A 24,876-nucleotide genomic window follows, 5' to 3' on the forward strand; every position below is an offset into this window, starting at 1 on the left:
GAACCAAGGTCACTCAAAAAGAATGGAATTTTCTCTTCTCATGAAGAAGCCCTTCCAGAAAGTGATAAGCAGTAGGCACGGTACCAAGGTTGCTTTCTTGTTTTCTCAACTAGAGGATCTCTGCTGCTTTGTCTATAGCCATATAAAAAGGCTACTGGTACTAAATGGAATGTTTGTTCAAGGCAGTATTTATAAGGCATTTGCCTCATAACATTAACTGGAGTCTTAAGACAAAAAGAGGAAGGAAACAGAAGCCAACTGAACTTGACCTCCAAACAAAGGATATCTCTACCATAGTGACCATCTTTGGTTTCAGTTTGACTATTTCACATAATATGCCCCCATCTCCACCCCCAAGAATCAGCACGTCTTTGCCACTGTAGTCTTCTTTTCCGCTGCCCATGATGGCCTGGGTATAAGCCAAATCACTCTCTGCCAGATCTAGGGAGGAAAAACACAGGTACAAAATGGTAACTCTATCCAAACCCACACTGTGACCTGACTTGCCATCCTAGAAAGTGCTGGAATCTAGTCTAAAATTCAAATTTTTTTTCAGTTTTGATCTTTAAAAACTGTCAACAATGTACAAAGGTACTTTTTTTTTTTTTTTTTGCATTGTGGACTTTTCATCAACCCTACTCACCTGACACCTAATATATAACATACACATATACTTTGGTCAGCAGGAAAAAGAATTCAGTCTTAAGAATGTTCTGATATGCTGATTAAAAGCAATCACATCTTTTATTACATGAAACAGCATCTGAGAGTTGCTCCACGTAATAGGAAAGAGAAAAAAAGCAAACTAGGGTTTTGGGGAAACAAGACTGGCCAGGAGCTGCTAATTGTTAGCACTCAATGGTGAGTATACGCAGGTTCATCATACTGTTTTGTCTACTCAGGTTTGCAATTTTCCATAACAAAAAGATTTCTTAAAAAATAAGCAGGGGCACCTGGGTGGCTCAGTGGGTTAAAGCCTCTGCCTTCAGCTCAGGTCATAATCCCGGGGTCCTGGGATCGAGCCCCGCATCGGGCTCTCCTCTCAGGCGGGGAGCCTGCTTCTCTCTCTCTCTGCCTGCCTCTCTGCCTACTTGTGAACTGTCAGATAAATAAATAAAATCTTTAAAAAAAATAAAAAATCATCTTTTCTTTATATGATTATCATGCCAATACTCAACACTAAGTATACTAGGAAAAAGGAACATCAAGTTTTCATGGCTCTGCCATAAAACGTGAAAGCCTAGGGGCACCTGGGTGGCTCGGATGGTTAAGTATCTGACTCTTGGTTTAGGTTTAGGTCGTGATCTCAGGGTCATGGGTTGGAGCCCCGGGGTCCTGGTCGGACTCTGCCCTCTGAGTGGTGTCTGCTTCCCCTCTCCCTCTGCCCCTCCTCACCCCCATTCACACATTCTAAGATTAAAAAAAGATAAAATCTTTCAAATAAAAATAAAACATGAAAACCCAGACAATCCACAGGTTATTATGACATAAATGTTCCTTTCAAAAAAACAGCACTGCCAAGGACAAACTAGGACACATCCACAATGGTGCTCTTTGTCATGAAAGCACCATAATCTAAAACACTGTCACTTTGCTATGCTAAGTGACTAGGATACCTAACTAGGGTAGCTAGTTAGCTAACTAGGTAGTTACCTAACTAGGGTAGGGATGTAATACTTACTAACATCCCCGCTAAGGATGAGAATATTCCCAAATTGCTTCGAGTGTAGAATTTTAATGTTCTGATAAGGTGAATCTTCATCATACACCACTTCATCTATGTCATACTCAACCAGGCGACCATCAGCGGTGGGCCAGTATCTGTCAATAGCTCCTCCTCGAACTATGGGTGGTAATCTGGAAAAAGGGAAAACAATAATGAGCATTTATAGAACACCACTTACAGGGCCGCTACCTTAAAAGTGAACCTGGAGGGGCACCAGGGTGGCTTAGTCAGCAGACGATGCCATTGTTGACCTTGGGGTTATGAGTTCAAGCCCCATGTTCGGTGTAGTGATTACTTAAAAAAAAAAAAAAGTTTGGGGGGAAAAGCGAACCCGGAAACTTGAGTGTATAAAAGCAAGCCACGTGCCCTCTGATCAGTTCCAGAATAGTATACAAATGTAAATCCTGGGTCTTCAGCTATATTCAAAACTGGACGACTAGCAAATCTCGGCAACTGTCATACATTAAGAGGTTACTTTTTTTTTTCTTTTTTTTTTTTTTTTTTTTTTTAAGATTTTATTTATTTATTTGAGAGAGAGACAGTGAGAGAGAGCATGAGCGAGGAGAAGGTCAGAGAGAGAAGCGGACTCCCCGCGGAGCCGGGAGCCCGATGCGGGACTCGATCCAGGGACTCCAGGATCATGACCTGAGCCGAAGGCAGTCGTCCAACCAACTGAGCCACCCAGGCGTCCCTAAGAGGTTACTTTTTTAATGAACCTTTCTGGCATGCCTTTAATTTTCCCTAAAAAAAAAAAGGTTGGACAAAATGGCCACCTCAGACATCACACTTCAGTCCAAATACCTCAGCAGGAATCTCTGAGGACGGCTCACCCCACACCACGCTGCCACTACCATGTTCACACAAGTGTATGGGGGTCTAATACCATCATCTGGTACACAATCCACATTCAAATGCCCCCACGACTGTCCCAATCATGTCACTTACAGCTGTTCTGCTATTGAATGAAGGATATGTTGTATTTTGTTTTCCTTTTTTTACCCTCATTTCATCTAGTATAGTTTTTCCACCCGGTGTGTTTCCTAACATCTCAGGGAAGTGCAGACCAGGTGCTCTGCAGAAAATGCCTAAGGTGGGTTTGCGTGAACACCTCTTTCTTCATTAAGTCAGGGGAGCAGATACTTCCACAAGCAGCACATCAGAGGCAGAAGCTGTGTGCTTGTCCTATCATTAGAGATGCTAAGTGTGACCAGTTGGTTCAAGCAGATGGCACTAGATCCCTCCAATGGCAAAGGTACCTTTTTTCCCCTGGACATTAGTAAGCAGCCTGTGGGGTAGCCCTCTCAACTGTGTGAAAGCCCTGATCTCTCAACAAATCTCCAGTAGTAACTTTGGCATCTAGACGATTCTTACCTGAATATATTATTACTACTAGAAGGACTGCAAACTGAGAATTTTCCATCCCATTCTTTTGCAAACGCTCAGTATTTCAGATAATGTGAATGTACTAGGAACTACCAGCAGAGGACACTAAATGACAATGAAAACCACAGCCTGAACTGGGGATTGGCAAATCTAACAGAAACACAAAATGAGAACTAGCTCTCTACCTACCTGTGTGCAAGTCATGTGTTCTCCAGCAACAGTAAAACAGCTGTATGCTGGGATCTGCTACCTCTGATTTGCTCTGGTGAGTCTCTGCCCTCCCACTCACCTGTTTCCAGGAATACAGTCTGAACCTGTTTTAATGAAGCTTCCTCTGAGCAAACACTGACAACCATAAAGAACATTAAGATTGGGGCGCCTGGTTGGCTCAGTCGGTTAAGTGTCCGACTAGATTTCAGCTCAGGACATGATCTCAGGGTCATGGGATGGAGCCCCACATTGGGCTGTGCGCTGGGTATGCGGTCTGCTGGAGATTCTCTCTCCTTTTGCTTCCGCCCCTCCCCCTGCTTGCATGTGCTCGCTCTCTCTTTCTCTCTCTCTCTCTCTATATATAGACAACATTCAGATTTACAAAGCAGATTCCCATTAATTCTCATTTAATCCTAGCAACTCCTGATTTAACCCCTCCCTGCACTGCTTAAGTGAACAAATGCAGGTGCTGGAATGTTCGCAGACCAGGCCTGTCTTGTAACATTTCAGACCCAAACAGGACCATACCTCCTCCCTCCCTGGCCCAGAGCAGGCAAACAGGACTTGGGGGAAGCCTCTTCCAGCCCTGGCTAATGGTTGGTGGCTACACATAGGTAGGAGCATAAACTACCAGTGACATTAGATGAAGGTGAAAAATGCCAAGTCATGGGCTTTCAGGGGAGGAAACCCAGCCCCTGGTTGACAGGCAGCCAAGCTATACGAAATTACTAAACTATGCACAAACCCGATGAAACGAAATGTCCATTCTCAACTGTGTCACTAAGTGCCTTGGCTGAAGTAAGGAGCTCATGGCAACACAAAGGTTTTCATTTAATTTTATTATATTTTCTTAAGATTTCATCTTTAAGTAATCTCTACACCCAAGATGGGCTCCAACTCATGACCCCAAGATCAAGAGTCGCATGCTCGACCGACTGACGCAGCCCGGCGCCCGGCAACACAATGGTTTTTAAAGACGGGCAAAGGAACAACAAGGATCTCTAACAGGATGAGGAAGCCATTTATCTTGATGAAGTACTCATCCTAGCATGAAGGGCATCTCCTTGTAATGGGCTACCGGAGACGTTCTGGAGCCCAGCACAACCCCTCTTTCAACCTTCACTGCTGAAAATTGAAGAGGATCGTAGAGAGCAAGTCAGACAGAGCAAGTCCTGGGTCTCAGGTACACTGTGCCTACCGCACTCTCCGTCAGCCCCGGCCCCGACCCCGACAAAACTTGGTGGACGTAAGCTTGTTTTCCTGTTCCTTTTCTTTGGGAAAATAAAATATAAAAATAACTTATCTAATGCACCTCATGGCTTTTTTTTTAAGATTTTATTTATTCATTTGACAGAAAGAGACACACAGCGAGAGAGGGAACATAAGCGAGGGATGGGATGGGAGAGGGAGAAGCAGGCTCCCCGCCGAGCAGGGAGCCTGATGTGGGGCTCGATCATAGGACCCTGAGATCATGACTAGAGCTGAAGGCAGACACTCAAATGACTGAGCCACCCAAGTGCCCCCATCCCATGGCCCACAGGGGAATAATGATTTCAGATAACGTTACGAGTTACTTGATGACTAAATTTCTAACCATATCATTCCCCAGACAGAAAAAATGGCACCATTCTTGTCCTTTTGAGGCCAATTACAAAAAGCCTGCCACCAAGTACTCCCAGTAACTTCTGGACCCCTCTACCGTGATTTTACGAAAAGCCGTAAGGAGCAATGACAAGCAAAAGCAAGGTCTGTATTTTGAACTGAAAATATGAAGCCGAACTCCACTCTCACTTGGAAAACTGCTATATCCGAAACAAAGACTTCTCGTGGGTGCCAAAACCCATAAATGTATTCCATCTACTTACTTACTCCTAGAAGTAACCCCAATAAAAGCAAGACCAATAAAAATCAGAGGCATTTTGATGTTGGCCAATTCATTATCACAGAGGTAACACATTTCAGAACACAGTGGGAACCCTCTGAATTCAGGCTGGTGCACATAGGTGTGCGCCAGTCGAAGGAATGCTGAAAACCTCCGCAAGCAGGGAAAGGTGGAAAGTCCAGAAAAGTGGACAGGTGTGGACATGTTTTTAAGGACAGGGAAGAGGGAAATATGGCTGAGGAGATGTACACTGAACTTAGGTGGGGTAAACAAACCTTGGTGCTCTGACCGACTTCCACAGTGGGCAAGTTGTACACTATTGTGTTCATTTACTGGCATTTTCCTGCTTTCTACCCTATCAAGAGATTAACCAACATTCTAGTTGCCTTACATCAGCCCTGGAGCTTTCCTGTGGTCTGATAAAACTTAGCATGCTGAGCTAATAAGTCCTCCACATACATCCTAGGTCTTGCCAAAATGAATGCCTGCCTCTGGAAAGTCCTGTCAACTAGAGAAATCTGTATTCTGGTCGCTTCCATCAGTGATGGCATGACCTTGATAAAGACCCTCTAGGTTTCTCTGTGTTGTGAGTAAGAGACAGGTCTCCTACTTTTCAGGGCCTGATAAGGAGCCACCCAGACAGGACAAGAGCAAACTGGTGAGAATTACTTGTGGGGCATCCATAATTAACTCCTATTCTTAATTCCCAGGCCCCACGCAAGACTCTGTCCATTCCAACAAATGTCAAAGCTGTGACTTCTATCAAAGCTCTTTTAAAATATGTTGCCATGCACAAATACCATTGCAGTGTTCAAAAGAAATGTTCCATACCCACGCTGTGCACTAGCCCTTAGCTCCTGACAGGGGCCAGTGAGACTGAGGAATGGAACTCTTTTATTAACTGAAATTTAAATAGCCACAGTCAGGATCAGGAGTCAGGGGCTTAACTATCTTTATTATCATTTGAAAAGAACCAACCTGTGGCTGCTCAGGGTGGGTGGCCTCTCGGATTCTTAGTATCTTGCCAAGTCACCTTACTCAAAAGCTTTGAGGCAAATTTTCTATCACCCCATCTTGTCATAAATCTTAGAACTGAATTCCGCTCCGGAGCCCAGAGCTCTGAGCAGAGACAGCAACCTTTTCACTTTACTGGACCAGGGTGGGGAGTTCTCTCACTCCCCTACGACTGAGGCGGAAGCCTCCCCCAGCTCCTCTGCCTTATACGCTTCCAGATCCTGATTCACTCACTATCTCCTCGCTATCTCCTTACTACCTTTGTTTCATTTTACACAGCGCATGCGTGCACATGTGTGCGTGCATGTGTGTGTGTGTGTGTGTGTGTGTTCGTATATTTTGTCTTGTTTGGGTGTGAGGCATCCATTAGCTCAGTCTACCATGTTGGCCAGAAGCAGACACTACTCGGGGACAACACCGCCATTCTAATTTTACCAGTTAAACAACTATAAAAGGACATTCAGGAGTGCACTTACCGCTTCACCCGCACAGTACTGTCCTGACTCAATTCTTTCATTCTTTCTTCTACTTTGTTCAGAAGCTACAATTCAAAGAAAAGAAGTCATTGGGCTTATAGAATAAGCTGAGTAGAACAGCTAAGGCTCCAGGAGGCTGAGGCCATGGTGACAGAGCTGGGCGATATTCCTGACCTCCCCCATCCCTGCAGCGGCCTCCAGGCCTGGCCCAGTTCCACACACCCACGCCAACCCGGCCTCCTGGTGCTAACCTCAGTTCAAGTCACCAGCAAGATAACAGGAAAGAGGAGAGCACAAGAATAATGCAGATATAACATCCTTCTCAAGGGTTTACATTTCGTCCAATGGAAAGTAAAATTACTCAGTTTTCAAGCAGCCAAAGGAACAAGGACAAGCCATGTTCCTAACAATTGAGGAACCACTATTTTTCTTCTAAAATCACTTAGCTGGAGGGAGGAAAATTTAAACTTAACTGGGAGATCAGCACTTGCATAAAATCATCTTATCATTAAAAATATGAGATTTTATAACCCTCAAATACCTGTAATTAAAAATCAGTAAAAAAAAAAAAAAAGTAAATAAAAGTGAAAAACCAACACTGTCCACTTCTTGGTCTGGCGAATCACCGTCATAACTCTGCAGATCCAACAACACCAATCCATGCGGGTAAATTCTCAAACTGGCAAAGCTACAAAGGAAAGCATAATTTGAAGGTTAGGAATTGTATCATGGCATTCAAAAGAAGAAAAGACACCAACCCACCTAACTAAAAGGAAAGACCACTACTCTTTTTTCCCCTACGTTACATGGTTAAGCCTTTGCTTTCTTACAAGAACATCTTGGAGGTGGGGAGCCACCAATCATATAGGGAAGATTTAGACAGTCAGCAGATGCTAATGTTTTCACATAACAGGTTCTTGGGCCCCGAAAGTGATTCAGTAGCATGTTCGGTGAACCGGATTTTTCTCACCCCAACTCATAACCCCAAAATCAAAAGTCACATACTCTACCGATTGAGCCAGTCAAGTGCCCTGGTGAACCTGGTTTTTTTTTTTAATCTTTTTACTTTATTGAGTGAACCTGATTTTTAAGAAGGTTCCTGGTACATAATTTGGCCAAGTTTAGTAACCACGGCCCTTCATCTTCGGGTCTTCCCAATTAACCTTCAGCGAGTTCACAACGGAGAGCCATGGTTTTCTGACTGCAAGCAAGTGGTGGTTAAACTGACTGAGATCAGGGTTGGCACACTCCAGCCCTACAGACTGCAAACCAAATCCAGCCTCCAAGACTTGTTTTTGTAAAGCCTGCAGACTAAGAATGGTTTTCACATTTTAAAGGAGTTTAAAAAAGAGAGAGAGAATGTGACAGAGACTCTTATGTGGCTCCCTTCGAAACAAGCTTTCTGACCCCTAATTTGGGGGTCTCTGCATTTTTCTTAAAATATCAGCGTGAATCACATGCAATAAAAGTCTATTATGTAGAGAAACTTCTGCTTCAATCATACATGTACCTCTACTGTACAGACACAAATGACTGTGTACAGGGTTATGATATAAAAATACTTCTGGGGGGGGCGCCTGGGTGGCTCAGTGGGTTGGGCCGCTGCCTTCGGCTCCGGTCGTGATCTCGGGATCCTGGGATCGAGCCCCCGCATCGGGCTCTCTGCTCGGCGGGGAGCCTGCTTCCTCCTCTCTCTCTGCCTGCCTCTCTGCCTGCTTGTGATCTCTCTGTCAGATAAATAAATAAAATCTTAAAAAAAAATTCTTGGGGTGCATGGGTGGCTCAGTTGGTTATGGGTCTGCCTTCAGCTCAGGTCATTGATCTCAGGGTTCTGAGACTAAGCCCCACATCAGGCTCCCTGCTCAACAAGGAATCTGCTTCTCCCTCAGCCTCTGTCGCTGCTCCTTCCCCTACTTGTGTTTTCTCTCTGTCAAATAAATCTTAAAAAATAAATAGGAATAAAATAAAATTACTTCTTAGTTTAAGTTGTGGTTAAAGAAACATTTGAAAAGTACTAAATTAGAAGAATTCTATAGGCAGCGCGCCTGGATTAAAAACTAAACACTACTAGTTAATTTCACTTTCAGCCTTTAAAGGGCCCCCATATCAAGTTCAGGTCCAGGAAACCACAAATAATTTACATCTGAATGAGCCTATCATTCCTTCCCCCTCCACCACCACAGCACAGAGGAGAGGGGCTGGAGAGGAGTAAGGATGGAGAAACATCACCCTCAGCCACCGGGTGCTTCTAGTGCAGTCCTTTGCCAATGGAGCGGCAGAACACAGGAGCACAGACAATGCTGAAGTTAAGAGCAAGTACAAAAAGCTCAAGGAATTAAAACCAGCCTGCGAACCAGGACCACACCATCAAAAAGTGGCTGTTAACCAGAAGTCAGGCCAGAAGCTGAGTATGGTCCTCCTGAGTTGGTGCCTGGTCGCCCAGGCAGGGGTGGGAGCAGTGAAGTTTCAGGACAGGCACCATGGGGATGGGCCCCAGGGGAGCAAGTGAGAGAAGAGGGAGACCAATGTTGAAAATACATTTTTAAACTAAGCATGTTAATATTCATTTTTTTCTGCTTTCAGAAGCAATTTCTAAACAGCTCTTGTCATTCAAAATTCCCTTCCGGGAAGAATTCCAGGTCCCCCAGACAACTGGAAATGGTGTCTATGCTAGAAGATTTAAGTGAGGCAGAGAAGTCGGCAGGGCCTGGCTGCAAAGGCAGGAGATTCTAAGAGAATCAGGCTTCAAAGGGCCAACGGGGGTGGCGGGGTAGCAATGTGACATGGCTCGATTTGCTGTGGTCCCCAAAGGATGGACCACATCCAGGACAGCAAGAGACCTTGGCAAAGAAGGTGGAGAAAAGAGGCCAGGACGGAGAGGGGCTGAATGGAAGCCTGCAGGAGCTGGAAGGGATCAAGGACAGCTTCAAATCTCCACTTGCAGGAAACGTGCTATTAACTGGGCCAGGACACAGAGGAGGGAGGAGAGCTTGGCAGTGGTGTTGCTTTGGGATTACCCTTGAGAAAAATTATTTTAGATACATGTGAAGTATCTGTTAAACACATGCGTGGACATTTGCTACATAGTTACAAATACAAATCTGGGCCTGGCGAGAGAGGAGCTGGGGAAGTCTTTGAGAGGCACCAAGAGAGGGAATACCAATTATCCCCGCGGGGTGGAGCATGTTGACTTAGATAGAGAATAACAAAAGGGGACATTCAGAAGTTCAAGTTTCCTTCATCTCCAGCATTGCCTTTTGGGCCTCTGAGGTTGTGGGAGTGGTTATTTTTCCTTTTAAGAGAGAAACAAGGGAGAGAATGTGGGACATTAATGAAACCGTATGGAATTCTAGTACTTTGTACCCACTGGGGGAAATGGAATTAAAGCCACTGAAAATACCCAGGAGTTCACATTTTAAAATTAATAGTGCAAATTACGAAGAATCTTACTAGTTCTGCATATTAAACCAGTCTAGATAGAATACAAACCTAGACTTGGGATAGCACAAAGAGCTCAACACTCTGGAGTCTTCTGTTATCGGTCAATTCTTAATTTAGGTTTCCTTTCCTATTCCCACAAAATATTGGCTCTCATGTACATATGGATTAGGTAAAGTCTGGATAGTCTATAAAGGTCTTAAGGAAAAGAAAAAAACAGCCTGAAATCTTGGACCTCCTCAGCTTCCTGTCCCCCTCCCATTGCGCATTTGATAATGGTCTGCATTAATCACTAACAACTTCTACCAGGGCTATTCGCGGCGTGGTCAGCCGACCACAGACCAGCAGCACCAGCTTGGTGAAAATGTGACGTCGGGTGCTGCCCCAGAGCGGCTCCATCAAAAAACTCTTAGATTGGGGCCCGGGAATCGGGTTTAACCACCTCTGAATCGTGGCCTGCAGTTCACACTGCTTCTGCTGCCAGGGGTTCTGGGTCCTGACCACACAGCAGAATCACCTGGGGGGGGGGGGCTTTCGAAAAATCCTGATGCCCGGTGACCTCAATGTCTGGGAGAGTGACTAGGGTAATGTCGTGGGAAAGCACTCCCGGGGGATTCTACTATGCAGCGAGGGCTATGAAGCACTGAATTCTAGCCCCCCTAGCGTGAAATAGATACCTGGACACTACCCCTTCCCCTTTGTCGTCAGTCCGACAGTCCGGCTGGAGGGCCCCGCCCCCACGCCCCACCAGCTGAAGTGCTCAGATGCGAAGGCCCCTCACCTGCCGTTTTTGTTGATATAGGTCGCTAGATAACCATGGTCTTGCCAGTTGTGCACGAACTCGGTCATCCCTTGCTCCTGGAAAATGGACTGGAGGCCTTTCAGAATGGTCTCGCCATCAGCTGGAGAAAGAGGGAGAGAAGGCAAGGTGGTCAGGATAAAACACATCCCAAAGGAAAGCCAGTGAGGTGCGGTTTGATGACCGAACTTGGTAAGAAAACCTGAACACAGGGTTGCCGGGGTCACTTCGGCCAGTCATGAGCTATGAAGGTTCTCAACCCCATAAGGAGAGGCTACGCGGATTACCAGGTTACACAAGACAGACACAAAAACACCAAGCACAAAGTTATTGTGCCAAGGATGCAGACAGGTTTTCAGCCAACCAGAGATGACACAACACAATGTTTAGCTATGCACTGTGACCCGCACTGTGACCCGATTCGCGGCCAGTGGCCCATCTTCCCCTCTCCCTCCCCACCCACTCCCCAAGGGAAGCTCGGTATCCCCGCGTAGGACTTCGGTCAAGGTTATAGAAATTGCATTAATCTCTGCAGGTTCACATGAGGCCAGAATCTTCAAGGACATCTAAAATTATGACGCCTACGAGGAAAAGCGAGATGCAATTTGTTCTCTTCTAGTTCAATCTGCTAAGCACTCACTGCCTGAGAAGGGTAAGGTAAAGAACAGAGAGAAGACAAAAGGGATTAGTCTGTACCGTCCCACGAGCCCTCCACGGGCTAGTGCTTTTTCCACATGACAGAAAAAAACAGTGTAGGCTGCAAAGCGTCAAAATGGACAGTATGTACAAAGAGTGTATGTATCTGTGACCCGAACCAAGGCAAAAGAAAAAAACAAAACGATTCACAGCTGACCGCAGTGTGGTTTCACCAGAAAACTCACACTAGAATTCCTTCCATAAACTAAGGAGTGCCAATGCTTGGACTAGACGTTAAGGAATTTTTCCACCCTACTTAGAATCTATCTCCAGCGATGTCTGGAACGATGCTCCCAAGACCTTCCAGAGCACAGTAAGAATGAAGACCACAAACTGTGTTCAGAGGCCAAACTGGACAGGAAATGTGTCTTAGTCTAGCAAGCACAGACTTTTCAAAAAACTCCGAAGTTAGCTGCCACTTAAAAACCAGACTTCAGGGCACCTGAGTGGCTCAGTCGGTTAAGGTTCTGCCTTTGGCTCAGGTCATGATCACAGGGACCCAGGATCCAAACCAACCCTGCTATCAGGGTCCCGGCTCAGCAGGGCGTCGGCTTCTCCCTTTCCCTCTGTTCCTCTCCCTGCTGTTGTTCTCTCTCAAATAAATAAAATCTTAAAAAAAAAAAAATTCCACCTACCCCCACAGTAGTGGGTGGAACGGTGGCCCCCAAAAGGTATGTCCACATCCTGACCCCCAGAACCTGGAAGTGTGACCTGATTTGGAAAAAGGGTTTTGCAGACGTAATTATAGATCCGGAGGTGAGATCATCCCGGATTATGCAGGTGGGACCTAAATCCAAGGACAAGTGCCCTCCTGACAGAAGACGAGACACAGGGATAAGAGCAGAAGGAGCTCCTGCTAACAGCCGCAGGCCAGAACACCAGGAGCCCCTGAAGCCGGAGGATGCAAGGAAGGACTCTGCCCTGGAACCTTTAGGAGGACCGTGGCCCTGCCAATAATGATTGTGAACTTCTGGCCTCCAGAACAGGGAGAAAATGTGTCTGTTCCTGTAAGCCACGTGATCACAGCACTTGTGCCAGAGCTCTGGCAGACGGATACGCCCACCAAAATCGGTACTTTCAATTTCACTTAACAAATAATGGCAAACAGCGTAGCAAAAATGGCACTGAAGGCATCACTTTCTAATCCTTTGAGTCAAACCGAACAGAGCTATTAGGACAGCACAACCAAAACTCATGGACGACATTTAAAACACAACTAGTTCAGTGTGCAGCTCCAAGCCCCCACACAGCAGCAGGGACACACAAGTGGGTCACAACAGGGGCCTGTATGGTACCAGCCACTGCGTGAGATGAAGTAAGAAAGCAAAGGGACTTCAAACTTCGCATGACAATACCAGCTAGGGTTCACCCACCAGGAAGGCATCTCCTCCTCTGAGAAGGCAGCACCCAGGAGGCCACAGTGAGAGAGAGCAGGGGACCGGGGTAGAGCCAGAGAGTGTCAGGGTGGCCAAGCCCTCTGCCAGCTGAGCTGCGGCTGCACCCGGGAAAAGGCCCCTCATCAGGGAAAGGCTCCTGAGGCGAGCGCACACCACGCCCTCATCGCAACACAAGCACCGACCTCACATCTTATTAGCGTCGCTCAGTTCCAGCAAAACTGTGTCTTTGGGAAACTCACTGAGAAAAGAGCTGGCTTCACGATTCTGAAAGTGGTTTTAGGAAATTAAAAGGGGGAAGCTTGACTTCTATCCTCTGAATGATACGCAGTTTTAAGACCGAAATCCACCCCCTAAAAATTTCCAACTTCAAACTTCATAAAAAGAAGGGACCTCGTGGGGCGCCTGGGTGGCTCAGTGGGTTAAAGCCTCTGCCTTCAGCTCAGGTCATGATCCCAGGGTCCTGGGATCAAGGCCCGCATCGGGCTCTCTGCTCAGCAGGAGCCTGCCCACCCCCCCCCCCCCCCCCCCCCCACCCCCCCCCGCCCCGCCCGCCTGCCTCTCTGCCTACTTGTGATCTCTGTCAAATAAATAAATAAAGTCTTTAAAAAAAAAAAAAAAAAAGAACCTCGTTCAGTCTGTCTGCCACTGAAGCCTGCTGGGGACAAGCTACGAGGAAGTGACTGAGCTGCAGGGCGGTAAAGACAACGTGCCCAGCATGGCCGAGTCCCACTGAGCCCAGCGCTACTTGCCCTGAACAAGAAAGCCACTATGTCATTATTCAACCCCTCCTTGGCTAGAACACACTGTTTTCTGTTTTGAAAGTGTATAAAACAAGTCATCAATCCTGGTAAATGGCCGCAAGACCAGGTTCTGTTGGCACATTACAGAACACAAATCCCCTATGCTGGTGAGGGGGACCCTCCAGACAGGGCCACCCCATGCAGGGAAGGCGGATCTCGGCCCCAGGGAAGGCGGATCTCGGCCCCAGGGCTGAGGCGGAGCAAACTCTCCCTTGGGCCAGGGAAAGGGGTGTCTTTGTCTAATACACCGAAATCCCTTGACTGCCCGCCAAACGCAGCATGGCAGCCGCCCCCTTTTTCTAGCAGGCGCAATTAGTGGAAAGGCACTGAGGGGGCCAGTGGAGGCCCTCCAACCAGGTTTCAAACTGAAGAAAAACATATTATGACAGAAACCCAATGGAGAGTATTATGTATTTCTATACTATGGGCTTGCCCCTCAGTCCAGAGAAATCTGCCAGGTCTGAATGTTATTTCCGGCTGTCACCTCTGCCTGGTCCCTTGTGGGCACTCAATGTGCCGGCCCTGCGGGGGATACACTGATGTGCCTTTCTGCACTCATTGTTCCCAGCCCTTGGAGAAGATTCCAGAAAGGGGCTCCAGGGCAGAAACTGCCCAGCAACTCTTCCAGAACCAAGGTTTGAAAATGAAAACAAAGCCAAGGACATGAGCTCCACTAGGTTCAACAATGAGGCTTGCTTGGTCATTTTTTTTTTTAAGATTTTATTATTTGACAGAGAGAGATCACAAGTAGGCATACTGGCAGGCAGATAGAGAGAGGGGGAAGCAGGCTCCCCTGCAGAGCAGAGAACCCGATGCGGGGCTCGATCCCAGGACCCTGGGATCATGACTTGAGCCAAAGGCAGAGGCTTTAGCCCACCGAGCCACCCAGGTGCCCCTTGCTTGGTCATCTTGATCTCAGGGGCTCAATAAATGTTTTGTGGTAAATGAAAATTTATTTTGGTTGGCTAAATTAATCAACCATATTGCTGTATCTTTGTAGAGTGTCTAGAATGTCTAAATCAGAGGTTTTCAATCCTACCAGTGCATTATAATTACCTGGGGAGTTTTTTAAAAGTGGTATGTCACATCCTAGACCAATTAAATAAAAACCTGAGGGTGAGAACCAGGCATGAGTATTTTTCAGAGCTCCCTGGGAAATTCCAATGTACAGCCATGGTTGAGAACCACTGAGCAAAACCACCAGATACAAGAAAGAACAAGAAATCCCCACTATTTCCAAACTCATTAGTCGAGTCACCAAAAGGTTATAAAAAATGTTGAAAGGGGCCTGAAAAAGCCTGAACTCCTTACTAACAGGTAGCCTCTTATTAGCCAGTAGCCTTGGACATGCCCCAGAAAATGCTTTGCAGTTATCCAATTGCAACCTTCATGTCTGTCTAGTAAGAAACATGTAATATGACCAAACACAATGTACTTCACTGTATCGGGGTCCCTCAACTGGAGCTGACGACACATGGTGTGAAGGACTGTCTTGTCCCTCACGTGCCTTTGGCAACCCCAGTCATACACACTACATGTAGGTAGTATCTCCACTCTGTTTAAAGAGAGAAAAAAAAGACCCCATACCCCCAACTGCCCGGAGGGTGGGGTTGGGCAGAAGCATGGTGGGAAATCCCTTGAAAACTACCAGATGCTCTATAGGAGTGAAAAGAAGCCTGGGGTCAGAGCATGCCCAAATGTGGGAACACCAGACTGCAATGTCAGAAGCAGCTACAAACCAGAAAATCTGAGAGTAAATTCAAATGCTAAAGAGAGATAATCACAGGGCTTTCAAGTACCCATGGTAATCTAAAGGAGGCTAACAAAACGTTTGGCAGAAGTTCTTAGAAAACTCTGGCCAGGCAAGAATGATGTGCAATCCTTACACGACTCAGCCTTCCAAAGTGCTCAGCAACACAGTGAGCCGTCCCAGGGCAAAATGTGTCCTTTGTTCACTAGACAACTCAATGTCCCCGTTTCTAGACCACTGCCCGCTCTGTGTTTATTCAACAATAACTTAAAAAGAACCAACTTGGAGGTCTAGTCCAAATTAAATACACCACTACCAAAAGAAAGGAAGAGAGGATGGAAAGTGGAGTGGTGTGGGGGAGAGGTAGGGAATGAAGGCCCACGTTTCATCTCCCTGAGATCCACTTATAGGCCGCTCTTGGAGAGCTCGGGCTCTGACCATCAGCTCCATCTAGATGGCTGAACCCCCCACCTCCTGCCTCACTGCTCAGCACACTGTCCCACCCAGCCAAGTCTGAAATGGAACTCGGACTTCTCTATCCCTCCCCTAGGTGTTAATTAATACCCTTGTCACCTAAAATCCCCCATGATGCTCCCCTTGAAGGTTCTCGTACAAATCCCCCACCACAGCCTCTCTGTCCCTCCAAACTCACTGGCCAGGCACCCAGCCGGCCCCCCACCCCCGCCACACGCATCACACTTCCTCAACCCTCAAGATGGGGGCACCACTTTGCAGGGTTCCTGTAGGGAACCCGGCACCAGTGTTCCTTCCCTCCATCCCTCGTGGTCTGGTGCGGCTTCCACGAAAACGGTGCTCCTAACCGGTGCTCCATAGGCGGGTAGCCCCAAGTGCAAGTTCAGTAGAGCAGCTGCACTCACCCAGGCTGACCAGCCCAGGAAGCTGAGGAATTTGTGCTGAATAAACACCTAAGGCACCCTGGCAAAGAGGGGGGAAAACATACTTCAGTTAGACCCATTCTCACTTCTTTCTTCTGCGACCTCCTGAACAAGGTGAATTCCAGCAGCGGCTGCCCTGAGGGAATAAGCAGTTCTCGTGCACCTGGGGAAAAAAACCTGCCAACTGCACCTTGCATCGTGAAGTCCTTTTCAACCTGGAACACTTGAGCAAAGAACTCGGGACCCAGTGTGCGGCAGCCGCCCTCGTGCAGAGGGCTGGAACCCCAGAGCCGCTCACATTCTAGCAGCATCTGGTTCATGAAATGAGGAGACCAATTTCTATCCTTGTCAAGCGTATCTGGAATTAAGAGGACTCCTGCCCATCAATGCTCTGCCCCCTGTTACTATGCTTCCTAGTTCTCCCCAACGATGGCTGAAGCTAGTCCATCCCCAAGGGGTTGATGAGTCCCATCATCTCCCGTGCCCAAGTGGTGGAGCCCAATGCCTAGCCTCCTTCCTGCTCGCCCCTCTCCACCGACCCTGGTACCTCCAGAGCCTGGTGCCCTTAATTCTCTCTCCTCCTTGCTCTGAGCCAGACGTCTGCGTCCCTCTCCCATCGTCTGCGTCCCTCTCCCATCGTCTGCGTCCCTCTCCCATCTGGGTCAGGGGCCACGCCCACGCCCCCCTCCTCCTTTCTGAGAGCTGGACTCCCCACCAGCAGCTCACAGCAAGGGGAAGTGTCACCGCAGGCATCCTCTCCCCCAACCCAACCCGAGAAACTCTGGTGTTGGAGAAGAGGAGCCAGGTTTGGGGTTGCACGGTTTCCCCTCACACATAAACCAGCTTTCCGGTTACCTTGACAGGCTCTGAAACCTAAAGAGGAAGAAAGGGCAACTGGACTCCAACACAGCTGGAAGCCATTCAACTATCCGCTTTAAGCATCCACTCAGATGTGCTAATCTTGACAGTGTTGGTTACATGACTGTATGCATGGGTCAAAACTCAGGACTGTACACGAAATTTCCTCAATGTAAAGTATATAAAGTTTAAAAAAAAAAAATCTATTCCAGAGTTACCAGCACCATTAGCAGAAAAACAAAACAGCACAGCACCCCTCATGCACTCCCTCTCACCCACATGGGGGCTCACAAGTGCCTAACAGCATGAGAACATCTTCTGAACTCACCTGGGATACGCTAGGTGTGATCAAAAACGTCAGTGCTGACAGGCAGCAAGTCCAGATTACCGAAATCAAGTGATACACAGAGAAAGCCTTCTGATTTCACAATTAAAAAGAGCTTAACACTTAAAATTATGTTTTTTTTTTTAATTTTTATTTGACAGACAGATCACAAGTAGGCAGAGAGGCAGGCAGAGAGAGGAGGAAGCAGGCTCCCCGCTGAGCAGAGAACCCCGAAGCGGGGCTCGATCCCAGGACCCTGAGATCATGACCCGAGCTGCAGGCAGAGGCTTTAACCCACTGAGCCACCCAGGCGCCCCCACTTAAAATTATGTTTGAAGAAATCTTTTTTTTTTTAATTTTGACAAAGGGTCTGTGTTTTGGGAGACATCCCAAGACATTCAGAAGCTCAATAAATTCCCAGAGATTAAAGTGAAGGTCAAGCAGATGGCTTCTTGCGCTCTCTGACTTCCAAAGCTTCGGCTTCAATTCCCACGTCCAGTTCCTTTCACAACAGCTGCAAGATGATTAATCTCATCAGACAACACCCAGGACGACAGGGATGTTCAGAGCAGCAGGTTTCACAGAAATCACAAGGTGGAAATCCCAATTGTCCATGAAGCTGTAAACGGGGAAACAAACTACGGTCTAGCCATACCATGGACGACTTACTCAGCCAGAGAAGGAGCGCGGGACTGCCATGAGCTACGTCACACCGGGCAAGATGCTGAGTGAAAGAAGCCAGTCACAACGGGTCACAACGGGTCACGCATCGGAGCACTCCATTTATCGGACACATACAGAAAAGGCAAACCGCTAGACATAGAAAGCCAATTAGCGTATGCCAGGGACTGGGAGGAACGGGAAGCTCGGAGGAATGGGGCTGGTGGCTAAAGGGTATACATTTCTTGGCGGGGTGATGAAAATGTTCTAAAATCATGGAGATGAGGGGTGCCTGAGGGTCTCAGTGGGTTAAAGCCTCTGCCTTCGGCTCAGGTCATGATCTCAGGGTCCTGGGATCAAGCCCCGTATCAGGCTCTCTGCTCAGCGGGGAGCTTGCCACCCCCCCCACCTCTGCCAGCCTCTCTGCCTACTTGTGATCTCTCTCTGTCAAATAAATAAATAAAATCTTAAAAAATAAATAAGTAAATAAATAAATAAAATCGTGGTCATGGTAGCCCAACTCTGAACGTACTGAAAATTATTTAGCTGTATACTTTAAATTGGAGGAACGATGTGCCCTTGGAGTCATCTCAAGAAATCTGTCCTCGGGTCGCCTGGGTGGCTCAGTGGTTAAAGCCTCTGCCTTCGGCTCAGGTCATGATCTCAGGGTCCTGGGATCGAGTCCCACATCGGGCTCTCTGCTCAGCAGGGAGCCTGCCTCCTCCTCCTGTCTCTCTCTCTGCCTGCCTCTCTGCCTACTTGTGATCTGTCTGTCAAATAAATTAAAAAAAAAAAAAAAAAAAAGAAAAGAAATCTGTCCTCAAATATCTAAACATAAAGGCAGCACTTTTAGATTCTCAGTTACTGTGAGGGAATCAAGGCGACGGAAAGCTCCAGAACTGGGTTGTTCCCCTTCAACCAACCATAAGGCATGCCCTAGGCACCAGATTAAAGGGGCTGGGAGGGGAGATTTCCTCTGTCCCCGCCCCCCACACACACACACCCGCCACGGAATAACAAGTGTCTGAGCAGCAGCTGCTGGGTGCAGGCACTGTCCCGGGCACTGGCCGTGGCTTCCACGCCAGGAACAGACACCTGCAGCCAGTCCCAGCGCCTCACTGTGACCACAGTGGCAATGCACAGCGTGGCCACTACCGTTAATAACTGTGTAGCGTATATTTGAAAGTTGCCCTGAGAGTGGATCTTAAAAGTTCTCATCACAAGGAAAAAAATTATTTAACTATGTGTGGCGACGGATCTGAACTAGACTTCTCGTGGTGATCATTTCACAAGATGTACAGATATCAAATCATTATGTTGTAGACCTAAATCTAATGCTTTGTGTCCCTTACACAGTTCACCAAAATATTCTTCTAAATTTAAAAATGAGAGCAGTGAGGTGGGGCCCCAAAACATAGAAAGGGACAAAAGACAATTTGGAGGGCTTGTTTTCAGAGCAGTTTCTCTTTTTTCTTTTGAGAGAAGAGAGCGAGCGAACCGCAGGGGTGTGTGACAGCGAGGAGAGGGCAGAGACAGAGGCAGCAAGAATTCCAAGCAGACTCCAGCTGAGTGCAGAGCCAGACACAGGGCTCGATCTCACCACCCTGAGAAATCGGACACAAGCTGAAATCAAGAGTCGGACGCTTAACCAGCTGAGCCACGCAGACATCCCCAGGACAGTTGCTGGTGTTCATAGAGAGCAACCAAACCAGGGAAAATTAGCTACAGAAAAGACCTACTGACATTGGATTGACAGCCATACAACACAACACAGAAATACATGCAAGTGTGCATTAAAGAGAACCACAGGGACTGTCTCTTAAAACTCACATCATAGTACCCTAGGCATACTGTACATGTGCGGCTGATTATTTCTCGGCCCTGCCTTCCCTTTCCCACTGCAAGAGAACAGTTAGAAAGGCATTTCCCGTTACCCCAACACCTGCTGGAAAGGACCAAGAGCCTCACTCTGATATAACCACCTCAGTCTCTCCTAGAGCCAATCTCCTTGCGACATTAAACAAGGGCTCGTAAGAATAAAATTTATGAAACACAATCCTAAGCCCTCTTCAGTCTGGAACCCAAACAGTAATGCAGTACTGTACCCTCTTCTTCCCGGTAAACCCACGCCCCCTCCTCCAGGACCAGGAGTCTTCCGAGCAGCCGCAACCCCCAAGCCTCAGTCAGCACGGGGAGAGAGGCACGTTCACGGAGTGCTCACGTAGCTCTAACTATCCAGTCCTTGCATGGCCACCCAGTCCGCGGGGGAGGCCAGCCAAGAGTTATAAAGAAAGGCACAGAAAGGGGAGATAATGCAAAAGCCTGGCTTTCACCTGGGGAGCAAAACGAATCGCAGCCATGAGATGCTGGACATCTGGCCACCTGAGCTCTCCCAGAAGGTGTCATCTGAGCAACAAAAGGTGTGCCTGGACTCTAGGGGGTTCAAGATCCGTGTTTCCAGAAGAGGAAGTAGTAAACTCGGGCTGGAGCTGTGGACGAGAGCAGAAAACCACCAAGGCAGAGGACACTGAAGAGGCCCAGCACCACAAAAAGCCCTCTCTGGGTGCTGAACTCAATCCAGCGGGAGGCAGCCCAAGAAATGAGGTGAAACCAGACCCCGCAGCAGCAAAAAAGGGATGAGCAAGGTGGTCAGAGGGGACTGGTAGGGTCTGAGGTCAGAGGACAGGAGAAGATGACCGGAGGCGCCTGGACCAGGAAAAATAACCAGCCCTTACAGCTTTAGTTCACAACGGCCGTCCCCAGTCCACTGTGAGGAGTGAAAAGCATCCCAACTGCCAAGTGCCACCTCCCCTTCATCCCACAAAACAGTGGGATGAGGGGCGCCTGGGTGGCTCAGTGGGTTAAAGCCTCTGCCTTCAGCTCAGGTCATGATCCCAGGGTCCTGGGATCGAGCCCCACATCGGGAGCTCTGCTCGGCGGGGAGCCTAGTCCCCCCACCCCTGCCTGCCTCTCTGCCTGCTTGTGATCTCTGTCTGTCAAATAAATAAATAAAATCTTTAAAAAAAAAAAAAACAGTGGGATGAGAACAGGTCACAGGCTGGCCCAAGGTCAAGCAGCAATGGTTTCCTTCAGCTCCACGCAGAAGAAAACCCAGAAAAAAAGAAACCAGGAAGGTTTCTTTCCCAAAGTAGAAACTGTGGGATCACCACTTTGGTTGTGCAGGAAGAGCCCTTAACCAGTATCATCAACACCCTGCTCTCTTCCCACTGACTTGAGGTGGGCAGAACGCCTCACGGGGTCAGATCTATTACCCATTTGTGTTTCTGCAAACAATCCTAGGGTTTGTGCCCAACCTTCCATGCCAGGTTGCAAACCAACCATGAAACAGTATTTCCAGAGACAGAGCAGTTTGGACTTTGTGGCATCAAAAAGCACATTTTTGTCAGAGCCATCCCCGAGGTGAGCCCCGGCACTTCACTTCTCCCGGCTTTGGCCAAGGCAGACTCAGTGACGTCAACATTCAGGACTGCGCCCTGCGCCCTCTCCAAGGAGATTACTCCGCGCCCGGGAAGTACTGGAGAAGTTAAGTGCCACAGAGATCAAAGTCAAAGGACACCAGTCAAAACTCCCCATAAAAAGGAAGGAGCATATACTATGATGGATTCCAGATGAGAAAAAGGCCACGTGGGGGCCTGGGAATCTGTACTTGAGTATTTTTCCAGATGGCTCTAAAGTAAGCCACTGCACTTAGATGGTCTGAAGGCATGGGTGGACAAACTTGTTCCTTAAAGGGCCACACGGTAAAGATTTTAGGATTTGGCAGGCCAAATCAGGGCTCTGGCAGCCACCCGGAGGCCATACAAAGGAGGACAGAAGAACTCGATGTGCCCCAAGTGCCCAAGTTTGCTGACCCCTGGTCGAAGGTCTTTTCCAGCTCTAAATTCCTAACCAACAGGTATAGGGACACTATGCTGTAATTCTACAACCTGAATTTCCAGAAGTGACAGTCTTAGCATTTGGGACTAGAATAATCTGAGGACTACTTTCTCCATTCAAGTTAGCAATTTATTAAATGCGGGGATGGGGATGATTGGAGGGAGTAACAGCTAATAACCTATATAACCGGGACCCCCTGTAGATAGCAAAAGGATAATAAACAAATCCTACAAACAACTGTACACATATATTTAGCAACTTAAAAGGAAATGGGCCAATTCCTCAAAAAAACACAAACTATCACAACTCACCAATATGAAGTAATCTAAATAGCCCTGTAACTATCATAGAAATTTAATCTGTAATTTTAAAACTCCCAAAATAGAAACCTTGCGCACAAGAAGGGTTTCACTGGGGAGTTCTACCAAATATTTAAAGAAAAATACCAATTCTATACAAAATCTCTTGCAGAAAACAGAAAAGGAATGCCATATTCATTTTATGAAACCATTGTCCTAATACCAAAACCAGAAAAAGACAGAGTCCCCAAAGAGAAACCTACAGATCAGTATCCCTCTTGAATATAGAAACAGAAAAATCCTTTTACAATCCTTAACAAGTAAGATTTCAGCAACAGGGCGCCCGGGTGGCTCAGTTCATTAAGCTGCCTGGACTCAGTTCAAGATCCCAGAGTCCTGGGATCAATCCCCACCTTGGGCTCCCTGCTCAGTGGAGAGCCTGCTTCTCCCTCCCCCTCTGCCCAATAAATAAATAAAATCTTAAAAAAAAATTCTTCGACTTAAAGAGCGCCTTTCAATAAAGTCAGACCAACCTTCAAACTGCCTGCCAATGCTTTATTTTCCACCTCTTCTTCTGCCAGCAGAACTTCCCTTACCTTTCAGGAGCATCTTTATCCACTGGCACAATCTCAAAGTACTTAGCCCTAAGTCTCACAATTAGTGTTCAGTGCTTTATGTATCATTTGACACTCTTCCAAACATTTTATTGGACATCCCACCCAACAACACAGTGTGTGGGATTTCGTATCATTAGAGCCTTCACGCAGAGGGAGAAATTAAGGCACATGTGAAACTACCAGAAGGCCATCTAGAAGATGCTATGGGTTCTCAGCAGCTCCTTCTGGGTTTGCTGCTTAGCACATAAACCCATCGGACCCCAAGTAGGGCCACCAGCTCAGTGGCTCCTTCCGGAACACAGAGGACAGTAGCCGTTTAATGAAATCCAGGCCCACCACAACTTAGGGTCCCAGAGTTGCTTTTCCTGGGGTCTGGATAAGCGCCCAGTTGTCCTTACAAAGAGCATCCGGGCAGTGGTTTACACACTTGCTTTAAAGATGCAACTGAGGAGGTCTCCCGACTCCTCAGCAGAACTGGGCCTGGAAGTGAACGCCCAGGAGATGGTAGCCGGCACGGCAGCACAGGGCAGCAGGCCTGGGTTACAGGCACTGGGGAAAGCGCCTGCCTGCGGCGCTCCAGAAACCCAACTCACGAACAGCTTTCCTGAACATGCTTTTCAACAGATGCCCAACCACACAGCCCGGGAACTTTCTTACGATCCTCACGTGCCAGGGATTAGTACTTCAAATTACAAAGCCCTGCATTCCAAACCCTAGCCGGGTACCAAGCCTGAAACCGAGAGCTCTAACTTTCCCAGGCTGGGAGCCCCAAGGAGGCCCCCAGGAACCTCACCTCAGTTGTCTCTCCCAACAGGGTAACAAAGGCCCCAGCGGCCATTCAGACGCAGCCCGATTGGTGACACAATTAAGATGCAAACAAGATTTCGAAACTGGTAACTCTCCACTGCAAAACCTTCCATTATGTGTCGACTACTAGTATTTTTTTCAGTTTCCAATCCGGGAAGTTAAGACCATTCTATTTTTTTTTTTTTTTAGAAGCAACTGTAAGACCATTCTATTTTTATTTGCTTCTCTCCTTGTTAGGTTGGACACCTTTATGTCTACCTCTGTTGCCACTTGTATGTTTTTCTTTCCTATGTTACCTATCATAAGATTTTGTTTTTAAAGGGTATATGGGTTTCCATTCCTAAGATGACCTGGTTTACTGTCTGTTCAAAATACTGAACTGTTGCCACACATGATACATGCATTTTCTATCTTGTCTTTTTAATCTTCGTCAACTTAAAAGCACCTCCCCCCGCTACCCCCCCCCACCAACACACACTCAGCAAAGTGTCTACTAGCTGGTTATGCAGTTGGAAAATGCAATCCTAAAAAAATGTCACATGCAGGGCTTCGGGTTACTTGAAAATGCACTTCTCTCATTAGCTGGGGTAGAGATCGCTCCTAATGCCTGGATGATGGAGTCAATTTCTTAAACAGCTGTTACCCCTTCCACAGCACTTAAAATAACAACAGAACGACCAAATAACTAGATGAGGCTTCTTGAAATCAAACACAAACTCACTTTACCATACGCCATCTCCACAGGTTTAAAGAAATGGGTGTAACTTTGGAACTACACTCCGGAAAGATTCATTATGGTTTATACAATTTTTTAATGGCAAGCTCACAAAACTAATTCCCAGAAATGTGCAATTACTCAGTCTGGAGTCAAATACAGCTTGATTAGTGCAATTAAGAGTCTTTTGCAGAGTTGGGGGCCAAGAGCGTTAGAAACAACCACAAAGCA

The 24,876-nt window shown here is 47.2% G+C and overlaps 1 protein-coding gene across 1 annotated transcript in view; it reads right to left on the reverse strand.

Moving 5' to 3' along the window:
- The window catches only part of SMS (spermine synthase), a 50,795-nt gene that overhangs the window by 18,622 nt on the left and 7,297 nt on the right, over positions 1-24,876 (reverse strand). The window contains exons 2-6 of the mRNA XM_047715797.1: positions 10,911-11,031; positions 7,289-7,379; positions 6,692-6,756; positions 1,682-1,857; positions 287-441 (exon numbers count right to left, since the gene is read on the reverse strand). Of these exons, the coding sequence (XP_047571753.1) occupies positions 287-441; positions 1,682-1,857; positions 6,692-6,756; positions 7,289-7,379; positions 10,911-11,031 (608 nt within the window). The remainder of the gene's footprint in view (positions 1-286; positions 442-1,681; positions 1,858-6,691; positions 6,757-7,288; positions 7,380-10,910; positions 11,032-24,876) is intronic.

This window comes from Lutra lutra, chromosome X, assembly GCF_902655055.1.
Source record: "Lutra lutra chromosome X, mLutLut1.2, whole genome shotgun sequence".
Taxonomy (NCBI): Eukaryota; Metazoa; Chordata; class Mammalia; order Carnivora; family Mustelidae; genus Lutra; species Lutra lutra.